This window comes from Plectropomus leopardus, chromosome 1 (assembly GCF_026936395.1).
Source record: "Plectropomus leopardus strain MGB_pleo_1.0 chromosome 1, ASM2693639v1, whole genome shotgun sequence".
Classification (NCBI taxonomy): Eukaryota; Metazoa; Chordata; class Actinopteri; order Perciformes; family Serranidae; genus Plectropomus; species Plectropomus leopardus.
This window is the reverse complement of record NC_142176.1, coordinates 30890626-30904984: the sequence shown is the minus strand read 5'-3', so window position 1 is coordinate 30904984 and position 14359 is coordinate 30890626. Positions and strand designations below refer to the sequence as shown.

The 14359-nt window shown below is 35.9% G+C and overlaps 1 protein-coding gene across 1 annotated transcript; it reads right to left on the bottom strand.

Moving 5' to 3' along the window:
* Window positions 1-213: 213 nt before the first annotated feature.
* On the bottom strand, window positions 214-8789 carry scamp5b (secretory carrier membrane protein 5b). Its single transcript, XM_042489668.2, has 7 exons — window positions 8618-8789; window positions 8065-8127; window positions 6872-6991; window positions 5217-5373; window positions 3588-3689; window positions 2599-2716; window positions 214-1762 (listed from the first exon to the last, which is right to left on the bottom strand). The coding sequence occupies exons 2-7, from the start codon at window positions 8069-8071 to the stop codon at window positions 1583-1585; spliced, it is 684 nt and encodes a 227-aa protein (XP_042345602.1). The 5' UTR covers window positions 8072-8127; window positions 8618-8789; the 3' UTR covers window positions 214-1582.
* Window positions 8790-14359: the final 5570 nt, after the last annotated feature.

The window sequence follows — 14359 nt, the reverse complement described above, 5'->3', positions numbered from 1 at the left end:
CAAACAATACTTGATATGTGTTGCTGTAGTTGGATAGTAATTACCTTTATTTCCAAAGATCTCATTCAGTGTGATGGCAAGGGAATGCAAGAAAGTGGAGGGGAGGGAGGGACACAAAGAAAGAGAGACAGAGAAAAAGAGAGACGCAGGAAATAGAAGGAGTATCATAAATTCAGACTATGATCTGTGAAGGATGAATGAAGGTAATCTGTACATGTTGGAGCTTTTTTTATTTCTTACTAAAACCACCAGTGCCTCCCTGTGGCAGAATGGCCATACTACAGGAGAAAAGTTGACATTCAGTACAAAACTAGAGCAGATTACAGCACATGGGTCAGATATTTCACTTGTTTTTTTGCTGAATTAACATGGAAACATTAACACTGATGTAATTCCTCTGTGATGTAAATCTGATGTTTTCAGTGAAAGATAGACACATCAACAGAGAGCTTCAAGTACATCAAAGAGTGAGCTTCAAGTAAGTTTAAATTTTGTGTTTCTGTTGAAATCCAGCTGAGTTCTTGCAATAATACTGTTTCTTACTGTGCTGCAGATAGACTTCCTGTCAACATTACAGCATTCTTTCATCTCACAGTGCAATTGTTGATGAACTGCATAGATATGACCAAATGATGCTGAGGTCATATGAAGTATCATGATTTAAATTAAAGTTACAACATTACAACAATATTCTTTGGTTTATATTTGAACTTAAAGTACAAGAAAAAACCTAACATCCCGAACAAATTACCATTTTAATAGTGTGCTGATTAAATAGATTATACTAAATCACTGAATCTTCATCACAAAAAAATCACTGTACTTCAAAAATGATGTTTTGCTTTCTCTTGTAAAAATTGCCAAAACCGCAGATCAACACAAACAATACATTTGTATGCAGCTCTTACAGAATTGCTAAGGTAAAATACACATTCAACACTATGTTCTTTTCAACCTCCCGAACAGAAAAAAAACATATGAAATTATATAAAACACTACAAATAATCAGTATGCCCTTCAAAAGTCTAGTACAGGATTAGGTGGCATCTAGCAGTAAGGTTGCAGAGCTGAAACTTCTTTGAATCTGACAGACATATAAAAAAACACGTGACCCAATATAGAGCCAGTATTTGGTTTGTCTGTTCTGGGCTTCTGTAGGAACAACATGGCGGACTCTGTGGGAGAGGACCGGTTCCATATGTAGATACAAACAGCTCATTCTGAGGTAACAAAAACACACTTTTATTTTATTTTATTTTTACAGGTGATTTTAAACTAATAAAAACATAGTTAAAGATATTAAATAGGCTGCTATTTCTGCCAATAGATGTCTCTAGATCCTACATACTGGACCTTTAATCCAGGGAAGCAAAAACCAGCTTCCAACAGACTTTCAGATGTATTTGTTTGCAAAATGATAAAATTGCTTGAAATCACTGATAATGTAAAACCTGTATATGCTAAATAAAGAATTATTCTTTAGTTTAATAATCACCAATATAGTGGGAAATGGTCATATCTACCTAATCCTGTTGCTCAAACTTTGGCATAACTGACACATCTTTCCTTAAACACCTCTAGGCTACATCTGGTTGTCATTATATTGTGGGCTGGAGTACTGTTCCTGCATGGCTCCAGCAGCCGCACCCATGGCTGCCTGCTGGGCCGCAGCCTGGACGTGAGGGTTCTTCCAGGCTCCTGTAGTCCATTCCTCCTGAGCTTTGGACATGCTGGCCCCACTGCCACGGTAGTAATTATGGATCTGTAGGCAAGGTGTGTTCACAAGTGAATATCAACAAGACCTCATGTGTGTAAGGTAAGTGCTTTAAACTACTTCAATTAATGTCATTATGTAGATTTTTGAAGTTATGCAACTGTATTTTCTTATCAGTAAATTTGTTTAAGGAGTAATGTTTTAGGTACAGCTAAGTATTTAATGTGACTTTGGCATTTAGAATTTTAAACCTAAAAATGCTAAATATAAATACATCTTGAATCCTGGACTGACAAAGACCTTAACCCTTTGAAACCTGTGCAAACTGGTTTGATTTCTTTCAAAAGCATAGGTACAAGGCAACAAGCAACTTAACAAGACATGGCCTAAAAACTAGCCAAAAAAAGGTTTAAAAAAAACCACACAAACAAAAAGTCATATGAAAATTACCTGTCAATGAGGAAAAAAAAGTAAAAAAAAAAACCCCAATAACTTAGAAAAGAAAATATTTATTTTATATATTATATTTTCTAATGTAACATCATTTTAAATATAAAAACACTACAATTATAGTTTTGGACATTTTACCCTATGTTTTGGGGTTGTTTTCTAAAAGTCCTCCCCTCTTTTTTAAAAAATATTTCTAAGTAAAATTTCTTGCAATTTAAGGGACATTTCTTGTTAAGTTGGTCATTGCCTTTTATCCCATATAAAAAAATCTAACCAATAGGCTCAGGATTCAAAGAGTCAAATAGCTTGTGAAAGGCATCTGAACGCAGCTCAAGAAAACTGGTGTCGATCCAGGTTTCTCAGGGTTAAACATTATTTTCTCCAAAAAACACAAAAAACACTTCTTTGCAGGAGTGTACAAATGAAATTCTTACCCTGGTGAGGGCGATGAAGGACAGTGAGGCCACTGCAGTGAACATGATAGTAGGGACCAACATGATCAGTGCAATCAAAATGTTATAGCTGAAGTAGGAGATGGTGGCCAACCAACCACTGAAAAAGACAAATTCATACAAAAAAAAAAAAAAATTAATTATGCAAACAACATGAAGCATAATTATCTGTTATTGGGTTGTCTGGTGTTCCTTATCATGACACCACCACCGAACATCTGGATGTTAAATGCCAGTAATTTTTGTGGACTTTAAGTGCTGCGATATAAAGTTTAAAAGTTTTATAGCTCATACATGAGAATATCCAATTGCACATGGTGACATTTATAAACTTTATGGAGGCTGTCATAATATTAATTTCTGATCATCAGCCTGAGTGAGGTGACATTTTGAGGATCTCTTTAACGGCCTCTCAAAATCTAATAACAGGACGATCATAAAAGTTATATGAGGGCAATTTCTGATGTTCCATCACTGTCGTGTTAATGAAAGCAGCGAACAAGGTCTTTATGAAAAAAAAAGAAAAAAAGGAAGAAATATTCCCCCTGAGAAGACAGTTGAGCTCAAAATGCTCCATTCAAAAGTAAATTTGTAGTCTTATTAAAACAACTTCTTATTCTATTCTCTGTTAATGAATGCGTAACAATGAATTAATTATTTAAACACTTGTAGAAGAATCTTAACTTCAGTAATGGCTCTGGTGCCTGAGTTGCATTAGACTGGCTGACTCCAAGTATGAGTCTTTGTACCTTGGTGTAATGGCACTCACTTGAGAAGTTATTTTCTCTTCCTTTAGTACTTAAAAAAAGCGAATGAAGATTTAACCTAAAAAATGAATGAATAGCTGATGAATATGCAAAAAAAAACTGAATATGATTCCTTTTGTATTCTGAATGTTCTCACTAAAATGTAAGTCATTAAAAACTATTTGAGAGAATATTTTTAATGCATTTTAAATCTCTGAATCTTACCATACTCCCCAACCAGGGATGCCTATGCACTGGATAATGCTGATGCCAACTTGGGCCATGAACACGAAAAAGAACTGCATGAAGTTGAAGGAGCTGTCAGTCCTGAGAAAAAAAAACAAAATGAACAAGAAATATTTACATGTGCATACAAAATTTATCACCACTACATGTCTTATTTTGCAGTTGCATGCTGTACCGTGTTTTATGTTATCCATGATGTATTTCAGGATGATGCACATTTGACACAGGCTTCACCCTCCACTGTGGTTCTTCACTCAGGTATTCACACACTGATCATTTCCAGGTTTATTCACAGTCAGTCACAATGAAACTATTTGATCACATGCCTCTATAACCATGGTGTCACTTCTCCCACCTTTCTGTAGTGATAATAACGCAGCCATCAACGGCCTTGTTGGAAGGGTCTGGAAATGACGCTGCCCTTCAGTGAAGGCAAAGAGAGGATGTTCTGGGTGCCCTTCTGTCTCCAGAGGAAATGACTGAATTATTTATTTTCGGCTGCCACTCAACATTTTCAGAGAATGGAGGAAAAATTTGCTTAAAGCCGCCACCCATGATGGACCATTGCCCTTGGTAAGTACACATTGCTATTCTGTTGACTATGGATTGCAGAAATGATTTAATGGCAGAGTGTGATGATGAGCCTCTCAAACGCAAAGTATAAAGCGATTTTTTTTCCTGCATTTTCACATTAAATGTTTCCCAAAATATGGTCACCTATTATATTTTACTTCAACAGATTAGACACTGAAGTAATAACAAATATGAATGCCACCATCCTCACCAGTAGTTTCCCACTTAGTCTTTAGTAACACTTGATATATGTGATTATAGAAACTCATTGACAAGAGTTATGTTAATTGTTAGTTCTTATGGACTCTCATACTGAGAGATGTTTTATGAATATCTATTGTTAAACGCACAATAATAATGTGTTTTAAAAAATGTTTCACTTCGTGGTATACTCAGCTGGCACCAGATGTCAATATGACGTCAGAAAGACATTTAAATTTTTCGGCAGACAGACATTAAATTTCGGTCAGAATGAAGACTGGGTTAGACATTTTAAATGTCTAACGTTGGAATTTCACATTGTTTGGACATTTTGACGTTTTGCAGGCACTGGGTTTTGTTCTGGATACCATACAACTAAATGTCATTATCACACATCAAGATGACGTTGGCATGAGATGTTTGGAAAACGTTGGATATTGGTTACTTAACAACCCAACTTAAAACCAAAAAAATGTTATCTGTCGTCTGTATTTGAATTAACAGTGGCATTAGACATCGTCTTGACATTGAATCTTGGTGACCCAACGTTACAACCTAAATTCAACCAAATATCAAAATCTTACAACGTGGTGGCCATCTGGGAGAAGAAAATATCCGGTGATGTGTACACTGATATATCAAATCTCCACATATTTTTGGCATGTTGATATGTAAAGAAGGGAGGAAGCCAAAAAAGGGCAACTGCAATGATCATAGACGTACTACCATATGCGTCTCAGCCAGAATTCATCTCTATGCAACTCGATGTCACTTGTGTTACTTGTGCACCAACTAAACAGTATTGTGTGTGTCTGTGCTTTATGTTTGACTTACTTGAAGGCCTTGTAGATGGGCCTGAACCAACAGACATAAGAGCAGGGAGTGAACATGATTAGCCAGATGATAGCCAGTCCAAAGTTGGTCACGCCACCTCCACCAAACATCCAAGCAAAGCAGCCAATGAGATTCACCACAAGAGTAGCAGTATTCACTGTAAGACCAAAACATAAAACACATTGTATTTTAGGTACAAATAAGGTATCTTTTTGGTACACCGACATAAACACGCAGAAACGTGTTTGAACAAAGACTGATATGTGATTATGAAGGCAGCCAGCATTAACATAATGTGAAATATATAATTGCTATGCTTCACTCACAAGATGGCTTGTGTTCCCTGAATAGCCTTTTTGCCCGCGTCCTTTTCTATTAATTCTCAGTAATGTTATGAGGCTACAGTACTCCCCGCTTAAGTTGCACTTAGTTCTAATTGGAGCTCTGTGCTTTGGTCCCATCTTTCTTCTCTAAACCAGCAAAGAAGACCAATCAGCTTCAAATTTCGGTCTATGGAGAAAATGCAGAGTACTTTACAAGAGAATTATGAGGCAAAACACAGCTGCAACATGACAGCCATTGAGGATCACAGTTAAGTGTCTTAAATACACAGAAAAAAAAATCTGTGGGCTTCAACTGATTTTCAAGCATGAAATGAGAAAGGAAAAGTAAATGCAAACGGAAAAAATAGTTGAATAACACTCGAATATACAAGTGATGTGCATGCCATGCATACAGTAAACTGCTACAGAGGGAAACAGAATAACAGCACATCCAAAAGCAGATCAGGAATATGAATACCTGCTGATGTTTAGGTTTACTAAAAAAGACGACACCTGCAGAGAGAACAGAGTTGCAATGACAGACAGTTCACAATAATAGATAAATATTTCTAGTGTGAAAACCAAATAGAAAACATATTTTTATGTGGGCACAGCAAAGAAAATTGAAATCAGGTATACGAGAGTGGAGAGGCACTTCTGGAATTTCATTGTGCCAGTTGCCACCTGGCATCAACATGCCAGCTTCAACTTTATTTTCGTTATCTTCATGTACCTCTACTGTATATTGGCTCACTGTGTGACTCCCCACTGCTAGTGTCATTGCACCTATGTAAATGTTATAGTAGCTTTGAGCTATTTCGCTCACTCGGCTCCCTCGCACGCTTTCATGGACGGGCAGGGAGCTTCCAGACCAGAGCAATATCACAAACATCATTGTACTGCTTGTTTATGGTGTAATAAACTTTGATGAAAGTGCTTCTGGCAAAAATTGTTTAACACAATTTCAATGTTAACTACTCTGCTCAAACCAAGGCCATCTGGTCAGCGCTATGACTCATTAGCAAATAAACCAGTCAGGATAACACAGCCACAGCCAATAAAAAGAATATATTTTTGGAGCAAAGGGACACTTGTAAACCATTGCCCTTCTGTTGCATAGTTCTTATTACGAGGTAACCATAGAGGAGAAGACAGTTTATAGGACCTTCAGGAAAATTCTGGGCTTCTGTTGTTTTATTGAAGCATCAGGTGGCGTCTGCAGGAAAAAAAGTCAGTTTAAAGTTTCATAGAGGAGCCTGATGCAAGGATAATGTAACATAATGTGTTGGAAACCACTCTTATAACAATACAACTTTACTTTAAGCCACTCACACATCCACAGGTGGTACATTTTTTTGCACATGCTGCGGTGCTGTTCAGGGATCTCATCAAAGTCCTGGTAGAAGCATGGCTTGACTGGAATGAATCCCGGCAGTGGGGGAAAGTTGGGCTCTGAGACAAATAATTTAACAGTTAGACATGGCAGCTTGCACATAGTAATTATTTCCTAGCATAGCTTGTAGCACCCAATAATGTAATAACTTCCTAAAAATTGAATAATACCTTAAAATTAAATGCAATTTGAACTTAACATAATTTAGAATATAATTAAACACAATTATGTAATAACATAACAAAATGTCCTGACATGTATTGTGGTAACATTTCTATCAATAATGTTATACTTTTCCAGTAGTTTTCTTCTCAAAACTAATTTTGACAAGTAAGGTAAAAAGTATGCTTTTTTTCCCTTGGAAATGTAAAATGCGCAAGTTTATAAAAATGTACAGTAATGTTAGTGTAATGTTAGCCTTCATGAAAACATTTGACATTGATTTCATGTTTGTAAATGTAAACTCTCAGCTTTATGTTGGATTTAAAATTTACAACAGATGGAATGTGGTACATTGTTATCAGGCAAAAAATGCATCAAACTAATATCAATGGGAATTAAAGCCATCCACACCCATGTTGATCGTCTTTTTGACCAGAGTGACAACATCAGAAATAGACAAAAAAAATGCTTTGCCTTTGCATGGTCTTATGAAATTTCTGCATAGGTAGAGGGGAGCTTGCACAACCAATTGTAAACCTAATAAATACCAATAACTATCTTACAGAAGAACAATACATTTGAACAGTAACATCAAACTTCCTAAATAGTCCTGCAGGGATAAGTTGATAGGAATTCAGTTGTACTATTCAAAAGTATGTATATGCTATTTGCTATGAACTGGAGCTTTACTGACAGCGAGCCCTTCCTCTTACACCAGTACAGCTTTTTTAATATATGTTTTGGATTAGGGTTAGATGTGTTATTTTTGTTTTTTTTTAATCACAATACCAGTAAGGCCATTTTATTACATATTTTGTGTACATACTGGTGTTTACATGAATGGGTTTTATAACAGTTTTGATCAAGTTAAGTGCAAATTTTATTATACTATCAGGCATAATTCTATTTTCAGGACATTGTTGCATTGTTGGCATTATTATTACATAGCTATTTCTTTATAATCACTGACCTGCCATGTGGATAAAGTGTGGAGTTTGCTGCACAGATTTACACCTTCTTCGGTCTCCTGAGCCTGTCAGATAAGAAGAAACTGGAGGTTAGGACTTACTTGTTGGTGCTTGCTTATTTTTGCAGCCCTCGTATAAGCAGTGTGGTCACTAGCAGATGTTTTCACATGCATGTCGCAGGTGTTGGATAGACCTTTGGCCTAACAGAATAACGTATTTCTGCGAGGAAGGCGTTTAACAGAGGGTGCTATAAGCTAAGCATCGCCGTCCAGACGTACTGCCGGGGGATTTAATGTGTGAGCCCTCCAGGCACCGTCTCAGTAGTGGTGAGAAGATTTTAACGACTGAATCTTTGCGGTTTCAGGGGCAAATAGTGACACGCACGCACACCGTGAGACACACGCGCTAGTTACAAAAACACGCACGCTCCACCACCCTGAACGTAATCAGGCAGCAATATTAGCTGTACATGTGCGGAGACGTGGATATTTTTGACAGAGAGCTAGCCATCACAGCCAGGAATTACGGATTCCACCGGAAACCTAATCTGCTTACCTCCTCCAGAAAGCACAGCCTCTCCGTTTACAGTGCACAGTCTCCAACTGAAGCTTTAGCTGCGCGATGGATGAGTGGAACTGTAAATGATATCTGCAAGCAAACTATTAGACTATTAAAATACTCTGTTCTGTAGTTACAATATGAGCGATCAATCCTAACTATCCAGACCATCTACCAATCAGCGTGCGTGAGTCTGCTGTCACTTTGATTCAGACCAATAGGCAGATGACTCTAATCCTTGAGCGTTGTACTGTTGAGCCAATCACTGTTTAGCTCTCTGTCCATGGTGCTGAACCTGTCCTACTGACGGAGGTAAACAGTGTGGCGTTAAACTGCAAACTGCAAGCTGCTCTATCGCCATTTCTCTAACAGTATCATTTATGATGACCACATTGCATTTACAGTTAATGTGGAATGATGTCGTCACACATTTAATCACATGATTGTGCTGTTTTGTAACTTGATATTTTTGTAATCCAGTGGGATGTCCAGTGTCCCATGTTCATACTTTGCAATAGCAAATAAATAAATAAAAAACAAATTAAAATAAACATCACAATTTATAAAATGTAGAAAGTAGCCTAAATAATATATTCAGAGCAGCAGCAATATTAGAAATATGCGGTTCAGATGGTTGAGTTAAATAAGAAGATAGAAATACTTTACATTTGACTTGTGTTTATGATGCTGCCCTAAATACAAAGTTGACTCCGGCTCTCCAGCTGGGGTTGCTGTTTCACTGCAGTGAGTGACTCTGGAGGGAAACTTGGTTGGCGCCACAGGAAACAGTTTCTTGGCAGTAAACACACTTGTTGGCATAGTATTGCTTGGCTAACTGAGAAGGACTTTTTTTCCCCCCAACAACAGAGTCACATGTGGTTGGTGTGGTGCTATAGTACATGACTACAAGTCCTGTGGAGTAAAGCAGGACTCAAAGCAGACTAGACTAAACAAGTTTTATTTTAAACAATGTGGAAAAAATCAAAATATGATGACAAAAAAATAAGTAATAAAACAAAATAAGGGGCCTGGCAGACATATTCAGTCAACAACATAAGTATTATATAGCTAAAGTTGAATAGGCAGAAGTGAATACTTAACAGTTCATCAATTTATATTTTAGCAATAAACTTAAATGTAAACATGAACATTAATAAAGCAAACAAAAAAAAAACCAAAAACATCAAGAACAGATAATTAAATAATAATTTTTAAAAAAACAATAAAAAACAACAGAATCTCCCCTTTCAGAATAATGCACCTTATTATGTTTTTATTTATAAAATACTCATTGTATTCATGCCAATTCATGATGTGATGATTGAAGGCAGACTTTATTTTATTTATTTTTGTCATAAGAGCACATTTAAAGTATAAAGTAAGTCTTTGAGAAAATAAGTGGAAAAGTATTTTTATGACTTAAAGTAATTAATATCAAGGCCCATTTTTTCCAACAACATAACTTTCACTTTCGTCACATTTTGAGCTCTCAGTAATAGTCTGATGACATTGAATTTTAAATCACAATATGTTACACACTGTACTCAACATTGCCTTGATTATATAGAGCTCTGACATAACATACACTTGATCTCCTTGTGGAGGTGGAGAAAAGAAAAGAGAAATTCTCTCTGGGAATCATCTGTATTAATCACTGCATATGTCAGTGTACGACATCATGCACTCTGATAAGCCCACATGGATCACAAGGTGTCACAGGTGTTTTAACTACATTACAAAGCTTTAATTTACAGAGACCTCTTGATCTGCAAACTTTGGCCAAACAAAGTTAATTTGTGACACACAGCAAAGACAGTCCTTGCAACTTTGGCATACTATCAACGTTTTTGATGACACTCAGTAAAGATGAACTGGTGTGGACACAGTTTAAATACAGAATAGGGTTGGTCTGTTAAATACATTAGTTTTTCAGCACATGTCAAGAGAAAATGTCACTAAGTTTGTCAGAACAAAAAATTTAAAAAATGACTTTATTGAGAAACATTAGTCATCTCACCAATAGGAGTTATTGCAATAAAACTATGGTGTGTCACTAGGTGTCTTTCCCTTCACATCCAGAACAATATAAACCTGAAACACAGGATCCACTGTGCTCATAGAAAACAGTCACGTACAGGTAAACTGGCTTAAACGATGTAAACAAACTGCTGTAGTGTAGAAATAATGTTCATACAGTTTACGTGAAACTGAAATAGCGTCGAAGTGCCAGGAAAATAGAGAGTAGTATATGTATAAGGATAGTATATCACTTTCACATAAGAAAAACAAAACACATGCAACTTATCACATGTGAAACAGCATTTCACATGTGATAAGTTTTGAAATTTGTTGTGTAGGCTAACATTTAAGCAGTGCTTTTTTTCTGTGAATGAACCACTGACAATTGTTTGTCCCTTTATTGCCAAGGAACGAGAAACCATGATCCCTGTACTTTTCCTGCCCGCTTACAAATGAGCTTAAATTAGCTGTACGCTAACACATGCAGAATAGTTATTTAGCAGAAAGTAAGCCAGTATTTAGTTTAAACTTAGTTAAATACTCAGAGGACATTTATTAAATGTTAGGCCATAGTTACTTAGTTAGGTTAGTTAAGTTTAGTTTGTACGTGTAAAAAATATCAGTGTGGGCATGATAATTAGTTTTTAGTTAGTTAATAGTTGGTAAATAAGTAGCAACAAAATTTCCCAATTGTGAAATTTGGTTTACATGTGAAATCACAACATCAGATGTAAGATGTTTGACTTCATGTGTGAAAGCTTGCATTTGACATGTTTTTATTTTTTTTTAAGAGTCTTACATTAATGTTATTTCATGGTATTGCTTTACCCAATATTTATTCAAACTGAAATGTAATATTCTTACAATGATTCATTCAATTTTCATTTCAGATTTTGGTCATTTTACTTTAATCACAAAATCTCTCTCATCCATCATGTTGAAATGTAAAATATATAAGAATTGGTAGAAATGTTAATTTGTCCCATGTGCAAGATTTCTTTTTTTGTGTGTAAAAATAGTAGCAAGATGATAAGACACTGAAATCTACTTACCACAGTAATTTAAACAAAAGACAAGCAATTAAGGCATTTGAATGTTCATAATTTAAAGTAGAGTCACAAATATTCCGGACTACTCTCAGCCTGGGAACCAGACGAATCTTTGAGCTCATGTTATATTTGCTTTGGCAGATGTGAATAAGTCCAGCAGTGCCAGACTAGATTAGTCTTGTCGAGGTTGAATCAGTAATAAGTGACTTCCTTGAAAATGAGCAATGAATGCAGCATGAAAATGTGTGAGAAATTTATATAATGAGTGAATACTGCTTCTTTATTAGTCATATGGAAAATTAGATTTATGTAGCTTTTCATCAGGTTTAACGTTTTCATGCATGTTTTCGATCATCTAATCAGTGCCGTCTCTTCAGTCCACAGCTATTAGTGAATTCAGCAGCGTGGTTGTTTAGGTAACTGTCTAATCATTGTCATTTTAACAAAAAACATCCAACTCAGATAAAAGTCTGCAGGAACTAAAGAGTTAGTCAGATGCAATTGTTATCTGTCAAGTCAAGGTCGCTCAGTTTGGAAAGCGAGTAAAGCTTACCTCACACTGTCACAACTGCCTTTCTCTCATTTTTTCTCTCTCCATTAATATTTATCTGGCAGACTTTCAGTCTAGACAAGCTTCTGACAGGTTGTTCTAAGGCCACCATGGCATGGGCCTGAAACAGAAATCTACAGAAGAGTTGACCCTAAGTGGTCTCTCTTTCTTGCCTCTTTGTCTGTCTTTCTCACTCCATCCCTCATTCTGCCTTTCCAGTCTCCCTGCCAAACAAGGCCACCATTGACAGGACCATTGAGATGAGCTCCTTTCTGTAACGCCTTGCAATTTTCAACAGAGATTCAGAATCTACTTTTTAAGCTAATTAGGACAAGGGCTGCTTCTTTCAGAGAGTAATGGTCCCACTCTGTATTTGCAGAGCCCACTGTCCACCTCCCACTTCAGCTCACCAACAGTGCTTCACTCTGCATAGATTAGAATGGGAAAGTCACATTTCCCCCATGAGTTTTCCCAACACACTATTGATGCAGCACAATGAGTCTTTTCTGAGTCCTCTTTGCTGAGTGCTTTGTCTAGATGCACAGTAGACAGAAGGCAGGATATTAAGTATAGAGAAAGACAGTGAGAGAATGAGAGGGGTAGGAGGGAAATAGAAAGAAGACAGAGAGAAGAAAAGAGGAAATGAAGGGTGAGAGATGGGCCTGCCATCTTAGTGTCAACATTTATTGAACATCAGAGGCAGAGAGATACAATGTTGTATTTTTGTTGGAGCCGAAGGTTTATTTTGGATCAGTGAAAATTCCTTTGCTGCTTCCTGTCTTGGATGTTGACTCACAAATAATCAATTAATTTAGATGTACAAAATTACACTTTGAAATCTTCCTGCTCAACTGTTTGGTAGAGCACATTTTAAATCTCTGTATCTTAATGAAATGTGTGATGAATTCTCAACCTGATTGAGCTATCTCTACTATTCACTTGAGATAAGTTACGCTACAAAATCCACGAGATGTCGCTGTATTTTTAAATTTTCAGTTTGTCTTCCACAGGAAGTTAGCAACAAAAAGTCACTCCATACATGAGGGCTCTGTGTGGTGTGGTAATGCTCAAAGTCATATTTTTGGGCATGTTATAGTTTCAGAAGTCTTTCTAAACAGATGTATGTAACCTTGTACAAAAATTGTAAATCTAATAAGGGTCAAGTAATTTCTTTTAAAAATTTGCTCTACCAAACTTATATTTTGTACTTTTATAGCTTAGGGAGTGAGGCTAAGCTAAATAGAATGAAATGATATATTTAATGCAGAAATAATTTCATCAGTATGATTTTTTTTACTGTCTAAAACTATGCTTTACCAAATGGTTAAACTGACCTTAATGCTATTTTTTTAAAGGATGAATGTTCACTGCTCATTGCTAATCACTGCTAATCATTGTTTGAAAGGTTTTTTTCCTTCAGAAGTCAAAATATGTATGAAAATACACATTAACATGAATCCAACCTATTGTTAGCAAAGATAAATTTCCCAATTAAAAAAAAAAAGATAAACATGTCGTTTACATTTCACAATGTTGATGATAGGCCTACTGTTACCTTTAATCCTCATCAAAAGGGTTCATGATGTACAAATATATGAATCTGTCAACAATTATTATTTTATTTTATTTTTATTTTTATAACAATATATAGGAATGTTTAAGACACATAAGGCCACCCTATGATGTACACTTAGTTTAATATGCAACTCAGTTTTATGCAGTACTTGTAGTAGGAGTACCTGTCCCATCTCAACTTCAGCTAAGGGGTCCTTGGCCTGAAAAACATTGAAGACTTCTGATCTTAAATAAATATGTGTAAATAATACTTGAACTGGTAATACCAGTAATCCAATGGTAACAAATTGATATATGTTAGTATTAGCGTTGGTATGTTGGTATTGTTGCAAGCATTATGACAGTAAGTGATTTCTCATATTCTTTTCTTTATGTTTTTCAGATACCATGAAAGAACATCTCAACCTAGGGGTAGAAGCCTATATTTAAAAAAAAAAAAGTAAGTAAAAAAAAAAAGTTCATTATTCACCAATTATCTATGTTTATCATCCACATTTGTGTTGTCATTTTTGAAAGAGAGGGAAAAAAAGACAATGTCCTTTAAAA

What these genes read in the sequence shown, in the direction of transcription:
- scamp5b (XM_042489668.2), bottom strand. An exon ending in ATCCCTGGTTGGGGAGTATG is followed by an intron (nt 2,717 to 3,587) that starts GTAAGATTCAGA and finishes TGTCTTTTTCAG; the next exon opens with TGGTTGGTTGGCCACCATCT. An exon ending in CCTTCATCGCCCTCACCAGG is followed by an intron (nt 1,763 to 2,598) that starts GTAAGAATTTCA and finishes CCTTGCCTACAG; the next exon opens with ATCCATAATTACTACCGTGG.